This window comes from Mirounga angustirostris, unplaced genomic scaffold (assembly GCF_029215605.1).
Source record: "Mirounga angustirostris isolate CCGP_5_RB_7025 unplaced genomic scaffold, mMirAng1.0.hap1 SCAF_5, whole genome shotgun sequence".
NCBI lineage: Eukaryota > Metazoa > Chordata > Mammalia > Carnivora > Phocidae > Mirounga > Mirounga angustirostris.
Genome location: NW_026991713.1, coordinates 156,479,727 through 156,493,934, shown reverse-complemented (window position 1 = coordinate 156,493,934; position 14,208 = coordinate 156,479,727). Strand labels below are relative to the sequence as shown.

The window sequence follows — 14,208 nt, the reverse complement described above, 5'->3', positions numbered from 1 at the left end:
GGGACATATAAAGTAGTGGAATTTTCCTTTCTCAAGAGAACTTACATGATCCTTTCAAGATGGGAGGAAGAACGTGAAGAAAACCTTGAGATGACCCCAAAAATGGGTCTCATTTTAAGAAAATTTCAAATGCAAAATTCCAAATTTATAGATGAAACTGTTGGTAAGATGATTCAAGAGTTTCCCTCATACTTTTAAGCTATTTCCACTTGCAAAAATTGTACTTAAAGGCAACTTTCCAAGGTCGTGTATAACTTAAATCAAAATATTTTCTGAAAAGTTTCATGTGGTCCTTCTAAATTCAATCTTTGTCTTTCAATCCTTGGTGTCTTTCATACTTCTTGATAGAACCATTACACATACCTGCCCAGGTATTCATGAACTGGTCCCCCCTCGTTTGATGATCTGAGTCCTATATTGATGCTGTATGGTTTGCCTGGGCTAAATTCAGTCTAGCATTGATTTCTTTTCCATTTTTTTTCCCCCAAAGGTGAAACTCACTGAAGAGATTTTTAAATAATCCATATTTTGCCCTTGCTTTTTGGTAGGTCAGTGCATTTGAGCAATGATTTTTAAAGCTGGATTGGTATTGTCACTAAATAGGCAATTTGCTTATATTAACTTACTCTGAGCATTGGGTCCATTTCAATTTTTTCTTTTGGAGTTAATCTGATTTTTTTTTTTTTTTTTTTTTTTTTTGGTGAAGCTGTTCTCAGGAAAAAAAAATCAGTCTTTCAAAAATGTTTTTCTAGGGCGCCTGGGTGGCTCAGTCATTAAGCGTCTGCCTTCGGCTCAGGTCATGATCCCAGAGTCCTGGGATCGAGCCCCGCATCGGGCTCCCTGCTCCGCGGGAAGCCTGCTTCTCCCTCTCCCATTCCCCCTGCTTGTGTTCCCTCTCGCATGTGCTCTCTCTCTCTGTCAAATAAATAAATAAAATCTTAAAAAAAAAAAAATGTTTTTCTACATAAAGAATATTTGGACTTACTAGTAATCAAAGAAATGTAAATGAAAACAATGCACTACGATTTTCTTGCCCATCAGCTAGGCAAGGATTAAAAAGAATAGTAATACTCAGTTTTGACAAGAGTATGGGAAAATGAACAATGATGGAGGAATCGTAAAGTGGTGCAAATTTCCTGGCACAATGTGTGCCAGAAGCTGCTAAAACATAGCACCCTCTTGAGTCAACAATTCTGCCTTTAAGAATTTATCCTAAGGAAATATTAGACCTTTGTACAAAGATGAATAAGCAAGGATGTTCATTTCAACTTATTTACAAGTTAAAAGACAGGATTCAAATTTAAATGTCATAAACAAGCAACTGATTAAATTATGATGAAACCATAAAACAGAATACCATGTAGTCATTAAAAAACAGTGGCACAGATTTCTCCTTTAAAGTTACAAATGAAAAAAAAAAAGTGCAAACCGTCCATAATCTATTGTTAAATAATTAGAAGCAGGTTTCAGAATAGTTGAGGTTCCCTTTTATAGCTTGTAAAGTCAACTACTGCATCTAAGAATCATGGGCTTGCATTAGGATTGAATATTAATAAAAGGCTGTGGGATTATAATGGCACAGACAAAAAATAAAATAAAATAAAAACACATCATTTGTTCCAATCAAGATTGACATCTTAAAGTCAAGTAGAATAGTGATTCATTTTTAAAGAGTCAACCATTTACACTTTATGGAAAAGATTTTTAAAAGCACAGAATTAAAATATATCCCCCACCCCCAAGGCAGATAACAAAACCTTAAAGTTCAGAATCTTTCTATGTGTGGCTCATAAGGGATGAGCCATCCCCATGGTGCCAGTTCTTAGTGTGAAAAGAGCACCTCTAGGCAGTTTTCTCTCTTTCTCTAAAAAGACAATTATTTAGACAGTCTATAAAGGACAGAGTTTTCACTGACTTCCCTGTCTCTTGCTGCTGTCCGCAAAATCCTACCAGAAGCACCGTCTCCAATCAAAATTAGCAGATTGAACTTACCCTCGGCTGCAGATGATTTCTAGGGCTTCCAGATTCCCATGGTAGGCTGCCAGGAGTGTGGGAGTCATGCCATCTTCATCAGCAAGATTCAGATCTCTCTTGGTAGCCTCTTTCAAAAGTTCCAGGTAGCTATCACTAGCAGCTTGGTGGTAGCGAGTAGACATTTTTTCTGCTCGCCAAAGTCTGGCCAGGTATCACTCTCCAGGCAGAGCAGGTTGTCAGTGCAGCAGCCTTCCTACAAAGCTGGTTAATCAGTGACAAGGAAGAGTGTCACCCCAGGACAAAGCTCATTCCAGCCTCCCTCCATGGAAGTCAGCCAGAAAGGTTCATGGCACTGAACTTGGACCTTTCCTTTCTGGCATGGCCATGACATTGAGTATTAAGGACTGCTGTGTTCATCTTGAGTGTTGTAAGGCACATTTAATTTCTTTATATCTGTTAGCAATGTAATACTGGTCATCTAGGCACAGAATGTACAAAATAATTTCCAGACAATTCAGAACTAGTCTAGTTCACAGGGGAGGTCTATTGTTTAAAACTGTTTTATTGAGGTATAATTTATATACTATGAAATTCACCCATTTTAAGTGTTTAATTCAATGACTGTTAGCAAATTTACAGAGTGGCGCAAGTATCATCATAGTCCAATTTTAGAACATATCTATCACTCTCAAAATATCCCTCATGCTCATTTGTAGTCGATCCCCATTCCCATTCCCAACCCCAAGAAAGCATTAATCTGTGTCCTATCTCTATAGATTTGCTTTATATGGGCATTTCATAAAAGTGGAATCATAAAATATATAGTCTTTGTGTCTAGGGGGTTTTTTTAGCTTCACATAATTTTTTGAGGTTCATTCATTTTTTAGTATGTAAAAATACTTCCTTTTTATTGCTGAATAATATTCTATTATACCAATATACCAAATTTTCATTATTCATCCAGTAGCTGATGGACATTTAGATTGCTTCCTCTTTTTGGTTTTATGAATAATGCTGCTACGATCATTCACACACAAGTCTGTGTAGACATATATTTTTATGTCTCATTTTATGTCTCATGTTTATACCAAAGAGTGGAATGGCTGGGTTATATGGTAATTTATATTTAACTTTTTCAGAAATTGCCAAACGGGTTTTTCAAAGTGACCATACTGTTTTACATTCCCACCAGCAATGGATGGTGAGAATTCCTCCATATCCTTGCAGCTTCTATTGTCTTTCTGTTTATGGCTATCCTTAGTGGGTGTGAAGTGGTATCATTCTGGTTTTAATTTGCATTTCCTAATGAATAATGATGTTGAGCACATCTTTATGTGCTTACTAGCCATTCTTACATCTTATATTTAAATTCTTTGCCCATTTTTCTCTTTGGGATATTACCTTATTAATGAGTTAAAAGAGTTCTTTATAGATTTTGGACAAAAATCCTTTATCAGATTTATTTTCAACTGAATGAAAATGAGAACACAACATCTCAAAATTTATAGGATACAGTTAAAACAGAGCTTGGGGAAGAAATGAGCAGTTTTTATACCTGATTCAGAAAAGGAGAAATAAATCAATAATTTAAGCTTCCACCCTAAGGAAAGGAGGAAACAATAGAAAAATTAGTGTAAATAAAGAGCACAATATTAGATCAAAAACATGGTCCAAATCTATCTGGAATAAAAATAAATGTAAATGGATCAAAGTCATCAGTCAGAAGACCCAGCCATATCTTATTTACAGTAGACACAGCTAAAATATAAAATCGCAGAAAAACTAAAAGCAAAAAATGGAAAAGTTTTATCAAGAAAATGCTGACAGGGGCACCTGGGTAGTTCAGCTGGTTAAGCGTCCAACTCTTGATCTCCTCTCAGGTCATGATTTCAGGATGGTGAGATCGAGCCCTGCTTCGGGTTCCACACCTGTCATGGAGTCCGCTTAAAATTCTCTCTCTCCCTCTCCCTCTGCCCCTACCCCCCACATGCATGCATGTGCACTGTCTCTCTCTTTCTCAATAAATAAATATAATCTTTAAAAAAAGGAAAATACTGACAAAAGTGGTATGGCTATATTTACATCAGACAAAATATAGTTTAAGCCAAAAAAATTGCTAGGGATAAAGATAGATAATACGTAATGATAAAAGGAACAATTCATCAAGAAAATATGATAGTCCTAAACTTGTACGTACATAACAACATAGCCCCCGATAGAAAAAACAAAAATTAATAGAATTGGAAGAGAAAGAACAAATCCACAATCACAGTAGGAGGTTTTAATACACTCTCTAAATGTTATATATCAATCAGACTAAAGATCAGTAAAAATACAAAAGATCTGAACACAATGAAAAAGCTTGATTTAACAATCCTATGCAGAACTCTATACTCAATAGAAAATACATGTTCTTTTCAAGCACACAGAAAATATTTATAAAAACTGCCCACCTAATAGAACAAGGGCAGGCCTCAATAAACATCAGATGATAGGTTTCATGTAGACCCTGTCCTCTGAAGACACAACAATAAAATTAGAACCCATCAACCTACATAGCTGATGAACTATTAATATATTCTCTTGTGGTATATATTTTACATAGTTTTTACCATCAAATACATACCATTTTGCATTGTCTTTTCCTCTCTTTAATCCACCATAAGTTATTTCCCATATTGTTACAAAATCTTTCTTAAAAAAGATTTTATTTATTTGGGACGCCTGGGTGGCTCAGTCGTTAAGCGTCTGCCTTCGGCTCAGGTCATGATCCCAGGGTCCTGGGATCGGGCCCTGCATCAGGCTTCCTGCTCCAAGGGAAGCCTGCTTCTCCCTCTCCCTCTCCTCCCTGCTTGTGTTCCCTGTCTTGCTGTGTCTCTCTCTGTCAAATAAATAAATAAAATCTTAAAAAATATATATTTTATTTATTTATTTATTTATTTATTTATTTATTTATTTATTTATTTGACAGAGAGAGAGAACAAGCAGGGGGAGCAGCAGAGGGAGAGGGAGAAGCAGGCTCCCCGCCGAGCAGGGAGCCTGATGAGAGCTCAATCCCAGGATACTGGGATCATGACCTGAGCTGAAGGCAGATGCTTACCCAACTGAGCCACCCAGGCACCCCACAAAAATCTTTAATATGTTTGGGTAATAGTCCATGTAATTGAAGTGAGGAAGACCTATTTTCAAAGTCTGTAACGTTTATTCTTCTTATCTCTTTTTGTCTAAGCCTTTATTCCAAGATAAAGTATCTGTTCACTTTGAGAAAGTACAACGCTTTCATCTGCAAGCCCCTCACAATAATGAGCTCCAAGGGTCAACGTTTGTTCCTTTTTGTGGTTTCTATGAGAACACCACTAGAAGCTGTATAAGCAACCTGGAGGGCAGCAGCATTATTTATTTGTAAAGGGGGGAAATAATTTTTTTTAGCCCAGAGAGAGTGAAATATTCAAACATGATTGTGGATACTTTGAAAACAAGGTAATGTTCCTCAACTAATTTTTGCATGAGCCACTTTAAACATAATTGCATTCATTAATGCACTCTAAAATAGAAAATCATATGTAACCTCAGAGAGGGCTTCTCAAAGATGGATTATTTGTAGTAGAATGCTAAGTGCCATTAAACAAGGAGTCCATGTGGCACCTGGGTGGCTCAGTCGGTTAAGCGGCTGCTTTCGGCTCAGGTCATGATCCCAGGGTCCTGGGATCGAGGCCCACGTCGGGCTCCCTGCTCAGTGGAGAGTCTGCTTCTCCCTCTCCCTCTGCCTGCCTCTCTGCCTACTTGTGCTCTCTATCTCTCTCTCAAATAAATAAATAAAATCTTTAAAAACAAAAAACAAAAAAACAAGGAGTCCATTACCAGATGAAGATGATGATAGTGATAATGTGATAACAATGATGGGGAGAAGGAGAATCAGGATGAGAATGGAAGCAACGATAAAGGAGGACAGAGCAATTATAGACAAGAAGAAGAAGGGTTGAAAATGGAGGAGAAGGAAGAGTTCCTCAACTCCAGTAGTACTTATGACTTGGACTTAAACTCTTCTGTGAAATGGTAAGACATCTGAGCTGTTTTTTTTTTTTTTAATGGTAAATCTCCTGGCACCCTTTGGCATTTCCTTGGAAAAACTTCTTCTTCAAAAGAATGGGTTGGCAGGAGGGGAAGAATGAAGGGGGGGAAATTGGAGGGGGAGACGAACCATGAGAGACTACGGACTCTGAGAAACAAACTGAGGGTTCTAGAGGGGAGAAGGGTGGGAGGATGGGTTAGCCTGGTGATGGGTATTAAAGAGGGCACGTTCTGCATGGAGCACTGGGTGTTATACACAATGAACCACGGAACACTACATCAAAAACTAATAGTGTAATGTATGGTGATTAACATAACATAATAAAAAAAAAAAAGAAAAAGAATGGGTTGGGAAGGGGAGGTAAAGCAGAAATAAATCCCAAACTTGAAGATCCTCCTTAACCCATTCCCTCAAGATGAGGTTGACAAAAGAGGGTTGGACCGAGAAGACCTGAAGTCCATTTGATCTAGAAGAACTTACAGCATCTACTTGAATCTCCATTTCTTTGTGGATAAAATCGGGGAATATTGTTCATGATCATATCATCATCTAAGCTTATAATAGTAAAGGTGAAATGAGCTAAAATTCCTTACAAACTGTAAAATATGGTTTTACAAATGTAAAGAAGCCATGTGATTGTGGCTAAGGGAGCAGAGAGAGAGAGAGAAGTAAAACTTAGTAATTTTTCTTATTTTCTACTGCACTTCTCAAAGTACAAAGGAAACAAAATTGGTAGAAGATGGTGAGGGCAGAGACTAATGAAAATAGGACAGATTTGCATATAATTTAGACACTAACTGCTCATGAGGGGTCTGGAGAATTGTGGGGCAACTGTGGCTTGTGACTTTATGTTTTGATAGTAATTGGCCTTGTGGAAAGAAGGTGAGTCTGTTCCGACAGGATGCTGCTGGGCTCTTTGAAGGTCAGAGAAGAATATCTGCCCTACACACTGGTGGAGAGACTTAAGGGTCAGACTTAAATGTCCATGACCTTCTCCTCAATTGTTCTATTACCGAGCAAGTCAAGGCCCTCAACAACTTTCTCTTGTAACCAACCCTGCCCTTCCCCCACCTGCCTATACTCCTGCCATATTAGTATAACTTTAGAGAAACATCCAGCTAGTGACTTCTATGTCCCTCTGGCTGCCACTTAGGTTCAAAGGGAGTAGGCTTTCTTTCCTCCTTTGTTTTCTTAAAAACTCACTTAATACCTGACATTTCGAGCATTTAACTATTTCACTTTTGAGAGGCCTGTTGACCCAAACACTTCATTTTGCCAATGACCCACAGAAAACAGGGATAATTGGGCCCCGAGGGAAAGCACTTGGAGAGTCTCTCACTAATGGATCTCCTCCTCCATGCAAAGCAAAGGCATTGTCCACTCTTCATTGTTGTGTTTATAATTTTACAGCCTCTCCTGCCACCGCCCAGCTACCTGAGAGCTGAGTGTTATAAACAATTGTCCTATCTACCCTGGAGTCCAATCCTGGCTAAGAGGAAGTAGCCCTTGAATGGAGAATTTACCTAGGATTCTGACTTATCTATAAAACAAAGTCCTGTGTGTTTCTTTGCCCAGGGAGAGAGATGGAAGGAACAAATATTAGTGGTAGTTGGTACCTCCAGTCTACCCCAAGGAAAACCAATGCCAGCAAAGTGGAAACCAAACTTCTCCTTTGTTCTGAAAAACCATTCACTGCTAATTGGGAAAGAAATTCAATGGCTTGTGCAATCCAGAAACACATATTTTTATTAATGAGATTGCCCCCTAAACCTCAAGAGATCTGGTTTTCACAAAAGCAGCCTGTATTTGTTCTCCAAAGCTATTCATGCCTAATTACAGAGGAAATTCACTTGTATGGTGGGGAAGCACATTTTCACCTAATAAGGAAAAAGAAAAGATCTAAGCAAAACGTTTGCTTTTAACAAGATTACTTCAGCTAATGAGCATCTTATTATGAATTTTAATGAAAATAAAAGCAATAACAGAAAGTGAAAAAAATTAAAAGGGATTACAAAAGTCCTGTTGTTACACAGAAAACTTAAAGGAATTAAGCAAGGGCATAAGAGGAATCATTAATACACGACTTTATGTGCTGAACTTGGGTTTGTGAGAAACCTACCTGTTGAGGTAAAGACATTTTCAAGTCCATTATCCAGAAAATGTCACTTACACATGTATTTTTTCCTCTTCAGCACAGCAATAAAACTCTTCAACATATTTGATGTGGATTTTTCCTATTCAAAAGAGATTGAACAACCCTGCTTCTCATTTAAACACATACATCACTCTTAAAATACGGAGAAACTTTCTTTCCCACGTTGAAGGTCATTGGTGGTATTTTTCTTAGAAACATTGTCAAATACAAATATGAGGCGATCAAAGGAACCATTGTCTGCCCTTTTGGTTTTTTTCTTCTCCAAATGAAAACATTTATGAAAATATTTGGTGGGTAAGTCGACTATTGAAATTGTAATGTCCCTGAAGTATTGATTGGGCTTAATTTATTCACATAAGTTTCAAGCCATTCAAAGCCCCGTTTCTCTGCCAGAAAAACAGACAGAGCTGTTATTGTACCATCTGGTTTGCATGAGGAATCTCTTGGCATCTCTTAACTGCACATTTTATAAATGCTAAATCCCAGATGGCATTACATTGTAACAGTGGAGAGTTTTATAAAGGTTTCCAAAAACAAATTCTTTAAAATGTGAATGCTGGATAGTCTAAGCAGGGACCATGAATTTAAATTCTACATTTCAATCAACTGGTTCTGTTAGCTAGACGAATTTTCTTTTTCTTTTGCCTTTTCCCCTCTCTATTTAATTACTGGCTCTGTGAATTGAAGACGTCAATCAATAAAATCATACGACCTGAATCCTTACCCAAAGCTTAAGTTCTTACAAAAATTGCAAGAACAATGATCATTGGAAAACCTGTATTAGCTGCCATTTTGTTTCAAGATGGCAGAATTTACCACAAGGGAGGTATGTTATAGCACCCGATAGCAGATCATCAAATACCATCAAAACCATTCAACTCTCTCAAAGCTGATAGTTGGACTGGAAACCAGGCAAATGTGAACACCATGCCTTGTGTTGAAACAAAACTCTAATACAGTAATGGTTAAGATTCTTAAGTTAGAGATTGATGGACACTAAACCAGAAATTAGATTCCGTCATTAATTTTGGCAGATGACTTCTGAGCTTCAATTTCCTCACCAGTAAAATGAAGAGAAAACTCCACAGAGTTATTGCACTTAATATTATTTACAGATTATTTACAGGGTTGTTGCAAGTAACTAGGGTTAGTAGTTGTAAAATACTTCACATAGTGGTGTGGTGTGTAATCATTACTCAATGAATGTAAATTAGTAGTCATCCTACTGGAAATAGAAGCAGAAGTAGAGTAGAAGCAGTAGTAAGGGGAGCCTTCTTTAGGTCAATCATAGATGTATAATTACTGCATTTTCTTGAAACTTCTCTTTCCTCTGCATTTTTCTCCTCAGTAACAACAACAACTAGGACTTGGGTTTTTTGGTCCTATCCCTTACCATGGTACAGTAAAAAGAGTACATATTTTATAGTCACACAGAGTTGTATTTCAATCTGAGAATATGTATTTATCTTCTAGTGGGCTACCACAACAAAGTGCCTCAAACTGGGTGGCTTAGCCAACAGAATTTTTTTCTTATAGTTCTGGAAGTTAGAAATCTGAAATCAAAGTGTCAGCAGGGTTGGGTCCTTCTGAGGGCTGTGGGGGACTATTCTGGGCGGCTGTCCTTCCCTTATAGATGGCTATCTTCTCCCTGTGTCTTCACATTGTCTTTCCTCGGTGTAGGTCTCTGTCCAAATTTCCTCTTCTTCTAAGGACACCAGTCATACTGCATTATGGCCCACCCTAATGATCTCAGTTTAAGTTAGAGGCTCTACCTCTAAATACAAAAACCTCCAAAGAGCGAGGCTCAGAACTGGCATATTGCCATTTCCACCACATTCAGTTGGTCAAACCAGCCAGATTCAAGGGGGAATGAAGGGCACAGGGAAGAAGCTGACCTGAAGGGGCGCCTGGGTGGCTCAGTCATTAAGCATCTGCCTTCAGCTCGGGTCATGATCCCAGGGTCCTGGGATCGAGCCCCACATTGGGCTCCCTGCTCCATGGGAAGCCTGCTTCTCCCTCTCCCACTCCCCCTGCTTGTGTTCCCTCTCTCACTGTGTCTCTCTCTGTCAAATAAATAAATAAAATCTTTAAAAAAATAAGTAAATAAAAATTTTTAAAATAATAAAATAATAATAAAAATTAAAATTAAAAATAAGCTGACTTCAAAACATATTATAAGGGATGGGAGTACAGGAAGAGGTGGAAGATTGTGACTTTTCCAACAGATCTCCACATCAGCTTCAGAATTTTAATATCAACTAAAAGGAATATGCTGCATTGCTAAGGAGATCTTTTCTCTATTTCTGTGGTAACCACTGCCCTAGCTACTACCTATGGAGTAATCTGTGTTTATACTTGTATACAAATGGGTTTTTATTTAGAACTTCTGAGCCTTCTCTGTCACCCATTTCCCTAAGCTTCCCTATCTTTATATTTACAGGTCGATGAAGCTTCGTATGCCTTTGTCCTAGTTCTTTCTGAGCCCATGACTATCAGGAGGCTTATTCAACTTGGATCTGTCTAAAGAACCAAAGGGGAAAATGACATTAACACTGTATAGTTATACTGTTGAAGGAACTACCATATGATGTTCAAGAACATTCTCATTGACACAGTCTAACTTATTTTCCCAAGTTAAATTCATATCTGACATTTGAAAGCTATTTTAAGCTGTATTAGCATAGCTGGTAGAAGTTTCTACACTTCTTATTTATCTTACACTGCTAAATTCTAATTAATGCCATCTTGTTCTTCTAAAGCTAACTGAAACTGCAAGAGAAGCACGGAGTTTTAAAACACCCCCTCATACACACACACACACAGAAAGAGAAAGAGAGACAGAAAGAGAATGAGAAAATCATAACGAATTAGAAAGAGCTTGGGAATGGACATCAGGACCTAGTTTATCACTGGAGCTCTGCTGCTAACTTTCTATATGATCTTGAGCAAGTTACCAAACCTCTTAGGCATCATTTCTTCATTTTACAATAGGGATATGGACTTTAGAAGCCTCATGAGCCAAATCCACTCACTTGAGTGTTAATACCTTTATACCAGGAAGTTTGAACCCATGAGCCTTTGATCCTATGGCTTACACTGATCACTTAAATACAACTCAGATCTACTGTTACGGCTGTTATCACTTTATTTTAATTGTTATATTATCACCAAGACAATTCAATCAATACAGAAAAAAATGAAGTCAGAAAAACAGGAGTTTCCCACCTCCCTATTCCTACGGATGATATAGTACATATATTTACAACCAGTAGTAGAATGAGAGCACAAATCAATCACAACCGACAACAGTTGTAAATGGCGAGCATAGCCTGACTGGCTGGACTGCCTGATTACTTGCACGGTCTCCTCCCCTGGGTAACATGGTTAGCTCTCTGGAAATGCCTTCCTGGATTTTCAATGCAAATACACATTTATATACCCATGCACAGACACATAAATATACAGACACACACGTAGTTTTTTTTCTTTTTTTTTAAGTAAAATATGAAAACATTAATTATACACCTCTAAAACTCCAATTTCATTGTGGACATCTTCAATATCAGCATCCATAGATCCACCTGAATCCACAGATTCATTTCAGTATCTGAAGATATTCATAGTTTATCTAACCATCTCCTGATGATAACATTTAGGTTGTCTTTAATATGTTTATATTGTAGAAAATAAGAAGCTTGGAATTTAAGAATCGTAAACTGTTGCTTATAAGAACTGTTTTCAGAAGTAAGGAGGGCACTTGCCCAAATAAGACAACAACACTGCCTTGTTCTCGTGCATAACAACCTAAAATTCCCTTCAAGAAATGCCTGGTGATTAGCAAGCGGTAAGTCACCTCAGGACCCTCTGGGAGAGACCCATCCAGAGAGAGGGAATACCTTGTAGTGATTAGCAAAGTGTGCTAATGAAATTAGTCTCTGGTGTGCTCACCACCTTCACCAGCGCCCACAGTGGTCCTCCTTCTCTCCATGCCTCCTGCTCAGGGCTTTTGTGCTGCCCCTTAGCCTCACAGAACCCCCAATTTGGGGCTGAGACCAGAGCTACCCTTTCTAAGGCAAGACCTAACACTCTAGAGAAAAAGCACAGTTTGGGGGCCAGGGGGGAAGAGAGCTTGGAGGCAGGGCCTCAGAAGGTGGAGCAACACATCAGCCTATTGCCTCTCTCACCTTCTTACCAGGTCTCTCTGAATCTTCCCCCCACACTCCATCCTCTCCTGCCTTCCCATCACAGCCTTAACCCATCATGGTAGAATACCTTCACATCTGCAGAAAAGGTGTCACTTTTTGGAAACTATACTTCAGAGGAAAGGAGTAACTATTGCTATCGTGCCTCTGCTCAGAATCTAAATCCTGTCACCATCTCTACTCCCAGAGACTTGCTTGTCCTGACTTTTGCTCCAGCTCCCCAATTCCATATAACATAATGGGTTAATTCCCACGAAGAAGTTAACTGCTAGCAACCACTCATTTTCTTGCCTCCCTCCCTCCAGGTATTTGCCAAATTTCCTTGATCTTAAGACTCACCTGTGGTGCTTGTTAACCAATACATCCACTCAGGACCCTCCCCTGGAGAGCCTGATTCCACAGCTTTTGGGTGAGACCCAGGAATTTGTGCTGTTAATGAGAGCCCCATGTGATGTTTTAATCAAGCAAGTTGGGGAAATACTACTCTAACCTACAATTGTATTTCAGACACCTGTAACAGGCAGTGGAAATTACTCCTAGGGTTACACCACAAAGACAACACATAAATCAATAATTGCAAATGTGACCCCATGCCTTGCACAGAATTTGAACACTAATCACCTATTAATAGAACATGGGTATTAAGGAGGGCACGTACTGCATGGAGCACTGGGTGTTATACGAAAACAATAAATCGTGGATCACTACATCAAAAACTAATGATGTATTGTATGGTTACTAACATAACATAATAAAATAAAATTAAAAAAAGAACATGGGTTGCAGACATCTAGGTGTCTCAAATTGCAGTGAAAGATGCTGAAAAGATATGTTGATTAGGCCTTAGAAAATCTGAGTTCTCAACATGGCTCTGACAGTCAGTTGCCAACAGGCTGGGGCAAGTTGCTTTGCCTCAGTTTCCCCATGTGTAAACTCCCAACTGGTACATAATATGACATTCTTATTTAGATCACTACTCTCTTTGACCCAGAATTTCTACCTCCAGGAATTCATCCCAAGGGTGAAGCAGGGAAATATACAAGAATGTCCATCATATTATGGTTTATGATGATGAAAAATTGGAAGCTGTTGTAATGTCTATCATTAGGAACAGTTAAACACTGATTTGTCTAGACATTGAACATGATGCAACCTTAAAAATGGTAATGGAGATCTTTATGTTTGATATAGAAAATGTCCATGACATGTAAAATAATAAAAGCAGGTTACGAAACAGAACTTACACTTTGATCCCAGGTTGTTGGTTTTAAGTGTGTGTGGTGTTTGTATAAAAAGTCCGTAAAGTTACATATCTAAATATTAGCAGTGGCAAGATTACAGGTGACTTTTTTCCTTTTCTCTATATCGTTCTGTAATTGTCTGCATTTTTTGCAGTATGCTTCAAGTTTATACTTGGGGGAAATAATATATCATCTATTTTCTGTAAAGGTACTGCATGCACATTGCCAGGGTAATGTTCACCATAGCTCGAAGGCTAGGGGTTACATAAAGGAAAGGTGATATGAACAAGAGAGATTCTCTCCTCAATAAAACCCACCGCCTTCTTTCTCTCTACATTGGAGTTGCAAATACTTCGCCCAGGAAACTAATTTTGCCCAGTGTTATGGAGAAAAACACCAACTCATTCACCTGGAGCCAATTTCAGGGAACTCTGGTTTCATGGCAGGCCCGCGGAGCACCTGGTAGAATAACAGAAACGCAAGTGTCAGAAAAGGTAGAACTATGCTTCCTTCAGGCCTTCCAGAAAGCCTCTCCTGTCCCAAATCCCTCCCTCTCAGCTGGGA

At 38.5% G+C, this 14,208-nt stretch overlaps 1 protein-coding gene across 6 annotated transcripts in view; it reads right to left on the bottom strand.

Annotated features, from left to right (window-relative positions):
• Positions 1–14,208, bottom strand: part of ANKS4B (ankyrin repeat and sterile alpha motif domain containing 4B) — a 36,326-nt gene that overhangs the window by 6,119 nt on the left and 15,999 nt on the right. For 4 of the 6 annotated variants that reach the window (XM_064592767.1, XM_064592768.1, XM_064592769.1 and 1 more), the window contains 3 exons: positions 14,054–14,103; positions 3,530–3,574; positions 1,993–2,235 (listed from right to left, as the gene is read on the bottom strand). In XM_064592767.1, coding sequence (XP_064448837.1) covers positions 1,993–2,156 — 164 coding nt within the window. In that variant the 5' untranslated portion in view covers positions 2,157–2,235; positions 3,530–3,574; positions 14,054–14,103. Of the gene's footprint in view, positions 1–1,992; positions 2,236–3,529; positions 4,826–14,053; positions 14,104–14,208 lie in introns of those variants that run through there. The other 2 variants (XM_045875113.3, XM_045875116.3) reach the window with 2 other exon arrangements.